This window comes from Epinephelus moara, chromosome 24 (genome assembly GCF_006386435.1).
Source record: "Epinephelus moara isolate mb chromosome 24, YSFRI_EMoa_1.0, whole genome shotgun sequence".
Lineage (NCBI taxonomy): Eukaryota > Metazoa > Chordata > Actinopteri > Perciformes > Serranidae > Epinephelus > Epinephelus moara.
In genome coordinates this window covers 26,454,295-26,462,984 of record NC_065529.1, presented here as the reverse complement: position 1 = coordinate 26,462,984, position 8,690 = coordinate 26,454,295, and the positions used below count along the sequence as shown (strand labels likewise).

Below are 8,690 nucleotides of genomic sequence, written 5' to 3'. Positions count from 1 at the left end.
ACAGCAGCCTTAATAAGTTTGCCACCATTTTAAATGTAAGCACAATTTTGTTGACACGCTCTGCTGATGGATGAGAGCTCTGGTTGAGGACAAACAGCTGACCTGGATAGTGGGAAGAGATTTAAAGCGGGAACAAATTCCCCCCCTCACACTATCTTTATAGACACACTTAAACCCATTTTAATACTGGGTGGCAGATTGCCTTACTGGGCCTGCGCGGGGACATGTGACAGTCTATAGAGGAACTTCACCAGATGGTCTCGCAAAGAGGGGCCAGTCCAGCTCACGGGGTTGAGGGCAAAGCTTCTGTCCCCATTTTTTTGGACAACATAATCCTTTTAAAATACCCGAGGCAGCGGAGCACACTGCATTTTTTCGGAAGTATTGTTGGTGCAACAGTGTTGATGTAACTAAAATAAGGTCAGACTCAGTGAGACAAAGAAGGGATCCAGATTAAAAGTTATAAAGAGCAAAGATTTTAAACAAACATGACACATTTGAAACCAGAAGGGCGATTAAGTCATTTGTCGTAAAAATGATCAAAATGTGATTGTCTTTTATATGTTTTGGTTTGTGAATTTGCTGGAAATGAATATGTATATTCTGTGATAGTCTGCAAAGAAAAGTACATTTCATTTGGAGGGAGGTTTTAGTTTTTAAGAATCTCAGCAAGCCCAGATGAAACAATGAAAAACTAAGTTGAAGACACAGACATTTACACACACAGGTGTGTGTATATGTTGTGTGTGTGACAAAAGTTTCCCAATTGTCTGCTTTTTTGTCCATGAAGCAACAAAGTCTGATAATTGGACGACCACCTCTCCGCTTCCCCTGCTGTCATGCAGGCTGTAATCCTACGCGTGGGAGCGCCCTACATACGTGCCTCAGCATTTTTTTCCTGTGTATTTTCAATAATAATAAAAGTGCCCACACATCCAAAAATACTCCAGTGACTGCACAGTTTGGTGTAGTGTGGATGATGGCTCAGGCTGCAACACAGCTCTGGCTGGTGTGGTGTGATTACTGTAAAGAAAACAAGAGCAAATAAAGGTTAATTGAAATGGAAGCAAACTCAAGGTCGCCTCTTTAACTAATGCACTAATAACAGTGTTTATGCGGGCCCCTTGGTCAAGTCATTCTTGAAAAAGGGATTTTTAATCTCAATGACACTTATGCCAGGTTAAATAAAGGATATAATAATAATAATGATAAAATATATTATAAAAGGAAATGAAATGGGTGTTGGTATCATATGATACGGGAATAATAGCTGCTATGGTACTTATAACTTTTAGGATTTGTTTACAGGTACAACATTTTCAGTATGATGTTTATATTTGATGTGTGTGTGTTTTCTTGTATCGTCTTGTTCTGTACCAGTGGTGTTGTTAGTCCTGGGCATCCGAGGCTTCAGCCCTGGATGCTATATGAATACAGATCTAAGGTAGGCTGTATATGTATTTTTAAACATATAGGTCTAATAATAAACATTTTAAAAAGCCCAATATCTAATGATGTGTCATTTTGTTCATGCATTAAAGAATGTGATATTGCTGTTTAAAAACACAAACTTTGGGTCCTCTGTGTCATTCAAGCAGTGCATTATGTGTGACCGTGTGCAAGAGAGAAAACAGTTATCACTTTACTGTTGCAGCTGGTAAAGGTGGAGCTCATTTTAAATGATTTATATACTGCTGGATAATTAAATTTATAAAAAAAAAATACACCATCATTTATTAGTTGATTTTATTTTGTATCAATAATAAAGTCTTCAGAATAATTAAAGCAGACCAATAAATGTGATGGAGTAAAAAGTACAATATTTCCCTCTGAGATGTGGAGGAGTATATGTTTAAAGTAGTATAAAATGGAAATACTCAAGTACAGATGCCTCAAAATGCTCTAAATTATAGCAGTTGCAAAGTATGTTGTTTCTACTCAGTACTGAAAAGTACCAATATTTTTTAACACCACAATCCTTGATTAATCTGGAAAACAGAATAAAAAAGAAACAGTTTTTGTGGGTAATAAGATGCCAGAGTGCATAAAAAAAGCATGTAAAATAGAACTTGTTCTCTACAGAGGTCGAGGCTAAGCCCCCAATGTCCTCAAATCCTAGAAACGCCCCTGTTCTGTATTTATTATTTTGATTTTAACAGAATTTCAGTATTTGTGTTCGTAATACAAGTTATTTGATAAATGAACTGAAAGTAAATGGCACAATGAAATTTAACAAAGCTGAAATGTAAAAGTGTAAAGGATTCTGATGAGGAGACGTGTTTCATTTGAACAATGTTCGAAACAAATTTTTTAATAAATGCAAGTTAAAACGAGTTTTAAAAAATGTGTTTGTTTTGAACATCATAGAATCACATAGGACGCTTTGCTTTCTATTTAAGTGACATTGGTTTGTTCATGTTTTATTCAGAGTAATGGGATAATACTCATTACAGGTCAGAGGAGGTAGACTGGACACAGAGACACTCTGGCTGATGTTAAGTGAACAGGCTCACGTCACTACCTGCCAGCCACTGAGGACACTTCCAGTCAGTTATCAAGGTACAGAATGTTTTTGTTGTCCGTCTTTGTGCCTTACCTTCCTGTTTCAGTAACAAACTGAGGCTGATGTGGTTGTTAGGAGGAACTTCTCTGCCCCCCACTGGTGTAAATTTGGCAAACACGCCTCTGATCAGTATCCAGCAGGCTGACAGGAACACAGCTGGTAAACAAATAAAAGTGAATCCTGGAGTTTAAACTGTTTTTTTCTCTCATTGTACATACATAAGTTTTGCCTAAACAAATAAGTGAGACAGATAATAAATGAGAAATATACACGCTGTGACTTTAAACAGCATCACCTGCCCCAATAGATTTCTTTTGCATCTTTTCCAGTCTTCAGTACATAATGTTAAGAATTACAACACCTAAAATAGTTCTTTAATTGGACAAAAGAGAAAAGTGGGAAAGCCTGCAGTATGCAGTGTATTTCATTTGCAGTTCATATTCATCCCATAGTGACTGAAGCCATACATGTAACACTGTGTTCCTGGCATGGAAAATCAGTGTTGGGAAGGTTAGCCTACTTTTGAAATGTAATAGGTTACAGATGTAATAAGTAATGCAACTATTCTACTTACTTCATCAAAGTAATGTAACTTATTACAATTTGATTACTTTTCCAACAAATGTTTTAAACTGAGCAATGAAGCTTGGAAATGTCAGGAAATAGGCTCTGCCAAAAAAAAAGGGCATTCCTGCAAAAAGATGCAAAGCAACAGAATTTATAGTTTATTCTACATACTGAAGAGAATATATTCATGTGTGTCCCTTTCCTTATCACTTGGAGTACGTTTTTTTCCCCAGTGACTGTAATAGATTACAACAGTGCAGATAAAGTACCTATAATTTATGCTGAGAAAGAGTGTACTGTACACTTTCATACACTAGTTGTAAAGATCTAAAGAGTTCCTCAGCACTTTTGATACATGCATCTTATTGTATCTAGTGTGGACATGCTATATATAAACTTGTATTACTTACACACAACACAGCGGGCCCCTGACAAGGCCCTGGTCTGCTGTAGGCTACCTCATGCACAAATACAAACAGCTGGTTAAATCCTTTTTACATCCCTTCTGTGCAAAAGTTGTAGAGAATATGTGCAATGTACAAGTGTAATCCAGGATGTGCATTAATGTAACCTGTGTTGTTTTCCTGCCATGTATTACACAACACTGTCAGTGTCCTTACTTGAAGGTCACTGTGCAGCTTAAACAAATACCAGAGCTGTAAACGCTATCCCAGCCCTCCTATGCTATACTTTAATGCAAGCTAAATCAGTTCATACTGCGTTTTTATTCATGTTTATTCATTCAGGGCGAAGATTAGATTTATCTCAAACGCTAACTTCCGTTTTTTAGTCTTTTCCTGTTACTCTAGTTTGTCACAATCATTATCTTTCTGACGTTTTTACATCAACTTCTGTCTTCGGGACTGGACTCTGACCCCACAGCACAGCCGCACCCTTGTGTATAATAGGCGAAAACACTTCCTGTTCACATGAGTGACAACCCGCTCAGCCAATCATCGTCTTCTACAGGCACGTAGGCGGGATTTCCGGTACAGTCGTGCAAGTAGTCCAACATGGCGGTTACGTTGCTCGGTTGAGAGTGTAGTGGAAACCGCGCACAAGTTAAGATATTCAGATTATATTTCAGTGGCAGGGAGTGCATTTAAACAGATTAGTGTGTGTAGACGGCAGTTATCAGCTTTTGGAAATGAAGGGGAAAGAGCGGTCGCCGGTGAAGAAACGCTCCCGAGCGCCCGATGATAGCAGAGACCGAGGAGGAAGCAAGAAGACCGGATCCCTTTCGTCGGTCGGCAGCAACAACGGCAACGGTTCAGCTCATGGCGGCGCTTCATCCAGGAGAAGTTTACACAGTGAGAAAAGAGACATTAGGGATTTGGACGGGCACAATTCATCCAACAGGACTGGTAGCGGCTACGACTACGGAGTGGTTTCGGGGAACAAGTCGTACGGCGGCGCTGACATCGACGCGGAAACATCCAGGTCTGGTTCACGCAGCGAGCCGCGGCCTCCGTCAGCTCCTGAAAACGAGTACAAGACTCTCAAAATAAGTGGACTGGGCAACCAGCTGAACGACGAGGAGATTGAGGACGGACTGTTTCACGAGTTTAAAAGGTTTGGTGATGTGAGTGTTAAAATAAGCCGAGAAAACGACGACAGGGTGGCGTATGTGAACTTCAGGAGGCCTGATGACGCCCGGTCGGCTAAGCACGCTCGCGGGAAGCTGGTGCTGTACGACCGGCCTCTGAAAATAGAGACAGTGTACACGAACAGACTCAGGAGCCGCTCCCCTGTTTCAAAAGACAATTTCTCCCCAGGACACAGACATCTCCACTCTCAGCGACCTCTGTCTCCCACTGGTATGGGCTATAGAGACTACCGGTTACAGCAGTTGGCGCTGGGCCGGCTCCCCCCTCCTCACCCTCCACCTCACATAAGAGATCTGGAAAGAGACAGAGACTTTTCTGTGTATGATGCCAGGAATAGACCCCCGTTCATCCCTGAATGTGCTGTTTACCGCGAGGAGGACCTGATGACCCCTGAGGATGACCAGAGGGCAAACAGGACGTTGTTTCTGGGCAATCTGGACGTCAGTGTGACGGAGAGCGACCTGAGGAGGGCGTTTGACAGGTTTGGGGTGATAACAGAGGTGGACATTAAGCGGGCGGTGAGAGGCCAGAGCAACACCTATGGGTTCATCAAGTTTGAGAATCTTGACATGGCTCACCGTGCCAAAGTGGCCATGTCAGGGAAAGTGGTAGGCCACAACCCAATTAAAATTGGATACGGTAAACCCACGCCCACGACCAGGCTGTGGGTGGGGGGCCTCGGACCCTGGGTTCCACTCGCTGCACTGGCTAAGGAGTTTGACCGCTTTGGCACCATCAGGACTATAGACTACAGAAAAGGTGAGGTGTGGGCTTATATCCAGTATGAAAGTTTGGATGCTGCTCAGGCTGCATGTACTCACATGAGAGGCTTCCCTCTCGGCGGCCCTGACAGGAGACTCAGAGTGGACTTTGCAGACACAGAGCATCGCTACCAGCAGCAGCAGTATGTGCAGCTCCCCCTCCCCCTGCCACATTATGACTTTGTTCCTGAGCCCTTTGCCCATCGTCTTACAGACTCAGTGAGAGTGAGGGAGAGGTCTCCTCCAATTCCCTCTCGCTTCAGAGACAGAGACCCCTACTCCAGTGCTGAATGGTCCGGCATGGGTGTCCATGACAGGATGCGAGGCTTTGATCCCATAGATCGCCTGGACAGGCGTTCCCATGACACCTGGACAATAGAGCGTGAGCGTGAGTTACAAGGCCGAGAGCTAAGCCGCAAAAGGAGACATTTGGATGATGGCAGTCGGCTGGATCATTCACCTGACAGCAGTGATTTTCGTCGTCATGGCAGCTCATTAGAGCGCAGCCCAGGAGGGAGCAGCCGAGATGGGGGACGCTACAGTGACCCTGAACGCCTGCCTCGCTCTGGTAGAACCTCACCTGTCAGAGAGCGCCAGAACGCTGGCTTTGGAGACAAGAGAAGAAAAACTCTTAGCCCAGCTGCTCCAGGTTTCTTTTCTGAGAAAGACCGCAAACACAAAACCAGTGACTCATCTAAGAGCCCAGCAAAGAAGGAGGATCGCTTAGAACATCCTTCTTCCTCCTCTTCCTCCAAGTCTGGCCAGCAGTCAAAGCCAGCAGCTGGAGGACAGAAACTGAGTCAGGTCTGGCAGGGTGTCCTCCTGCTGAAGAATAGCAGCTTTCCCACATCACTGCACATGTTGGAGGGGGACATGGCGGTGGCGACCAGTCTGCTGTTGCAGGGCTCCGCAGGGGAGCAGTCATCCCAGCTGAAGATCAGCCAGCGCCTGCGTCTGGATCAGCCCAAGCTGGAGGAAGTTTCTCGTCGCATCAAGGCCGCCGGCACCAGCGGATACAGCATCCTCCTGGCCGTGCCTGGGAAATCCGAAACCGCGGGGGTCCAGGACGCCAGCAGCTCTGCAGAGAGACCACTGAAGAACCTGGTGTCCTACCTGAAGCAGAAGGAGGCGGCCGGCATCATCAGCCTCCCTGTGGGGGGCAGCCGTGACAAGGACCACGGAGGAGTCCTTCACGCTTTCCCCCCATGTGAGTTTTCACAGCAGTTTGTGGATGCCTCTGCCAAAGCCTTTGCCAAATCAGAGGACGAATACATGGTGATGGTCATTATCAAAGGAGCGTCATGAAAAAAAAAAATCTAAATGTGTCTCTTCACACTCATGATTTGTTAAACTGTGAGTTGTAAAAACAGGGAGAAGTAATGACAACAAAACAGAGTAGCAGATAAAGTTAGGGGTCTGATTTTAAGTTCCCTGACCTGCATGGTAACTTGTATCTCATCCTGTTGAAGGTTTGAAATGAAAGTCACATTGAATTGAGTACATTTTGATAAACTGATGGATTTGAATATCAACACAGGTGACATGCAGCTTTCTGCTACTTAGTTATCAGATAAATGTGCATTACTTGAAGGGTACTCTGCTGAAAGTAATTCAGAGCAAGCTACAGTTCTGTGAATCGATACTCTATGTTGCCTTATCTCATTTAAAAAGAATCCCCAGTTCATTTATATCATTTCATCCAATGCCTGCCTATAACAAAAAAGAATTTATGATCCAAAACAGAGTATTTTGCTTTCATTTTATCTGTATTCAGCATAGATTTAACTGGCCAGTGTCGACATGTTTGTAGTGCTATAATGTTTGTCCAGCCAGCCTATGAAAGAATTAAATCAAAGTCATGTACATATGATTTAGGAAATATAACTATTTGCTCTAAAGCTTTACCCATTGCTCATTGATAGGCATATTCCAGATGTGCATCTGTATTACTTCTTTTGCTGAACAAGTAAACATTTTGATTCAAAGATTTATTACAACAGCTTTTCTGTTTTTGTCAATTTTGGCCAGTTTTGCTTAAAACTAAAGATAAATGTGGAGATAACTTTTGCAGAAGGGCATTTAATGGTTATAGTAGAGCTCATTGACATCAGTGCTCCTTTCTGAGCCACATCTTGAGGTTTATGTGACATTGCAAGGTGCTGTTGTTCCTGTCTGTTTCACAATTTTCACTAAGCACTGGTATTTGTATGTAGGGGTGGAAACAAGCAGCAATAACCTGTGTTGTAATGCAGCTCAATACAACAACCGTGCAAAGAATACTAAAGCTCGTTCTGTTTAGTTTGTGTTGAAAATAATGTTAAAAAGGAGGTTTTAAGCTCTGTGTTTATGTCTGTATTGAGCTGCATTATGTTAAAAGTTATGCTTTAGTGCCCAGATTTATGATTATTTTCATTTTATGATTAAGTCACCATTCTTTGATTTTTTTTTTTTATTATGTTTGTAAAACATCAAAAATAGTGAAAAACATCAATATTTTTTCCTAAGGTGATGTTTTCATGTCTTTGAATAGTCTTTTCTGGTACTTCTAACAATCTAAACCCCAAAGATTTTTAGATAATCATCATGTTAATCAAGAACAAGCAACAAATCTACACATCTGAGAAGCTGGAAACATAAAATGTTTGGCAACTTTGCTTGAAAATTGACAAATTGATTGATTAACCAATTACTGAAATTGTTTCAGATTAAGTGTCTGTCGGTCTGACTAATAATTTCGGCTCTAACAATGGAGTATCTCAACAAAACTGAAATGTAACAGCTGTGCAGAGCTAATGGAGGATGTAGGTTTGTTGTTTTGAGTGACATTATATTTTACAGGGTTGCTTTTGTGTCCACCCCTTTATATTGTACATTTATTGGCATCATATTCAATTTGGCTGAACATTCAATTCTGTTATAACCCACTACTGTAGTGACTACCCCAGCAAAGCATGTACTGTTTACAAAGCTGTAACGTATAAATTAAGAGCTCTATGTATGCCATGCACATCCCTAATGACTGATCAGGAGTCTGGAAGTAGAAAATGTTGCTATACAATGAGTGGACTTCTGAATGAAAGCGAGGAGAGGAGGCCGACCTCTGTGGCCTTACAAGCTTTCCTCCGAAAGGACTGTTAATGATTGTTTTTCATGCTTTGATTTGAGTACTGTGTTTCAAATGGAAAAAGAATT

General features: G+C 42.2%; 1 protein-coding gene across 1 annotated transcript; it reads left to right on the top strand.

Moving 5' to 3' along the window:
* The first annotated feature begins 4,127 nt into the window (after positions 1-4,127).
* On the top strand, positions 4,128-8,688 carry LOC126385726 (RNA-binding protein 15-like). Its single transcript, XM_050037629.1, has one exon. It carries the CDS (start codon positions 4,278-4,280, stop codon positions 6,801-6,803), a length of 2,526 nt encoding a protein of 841 aa, XP_049893586.1. The 5' UTR covers positions 4,128-4,277; the 3' UTR covers positions 6,804-8,688.
* Positions 8,689-8,690: the final 2 nt, after the last annotated feature.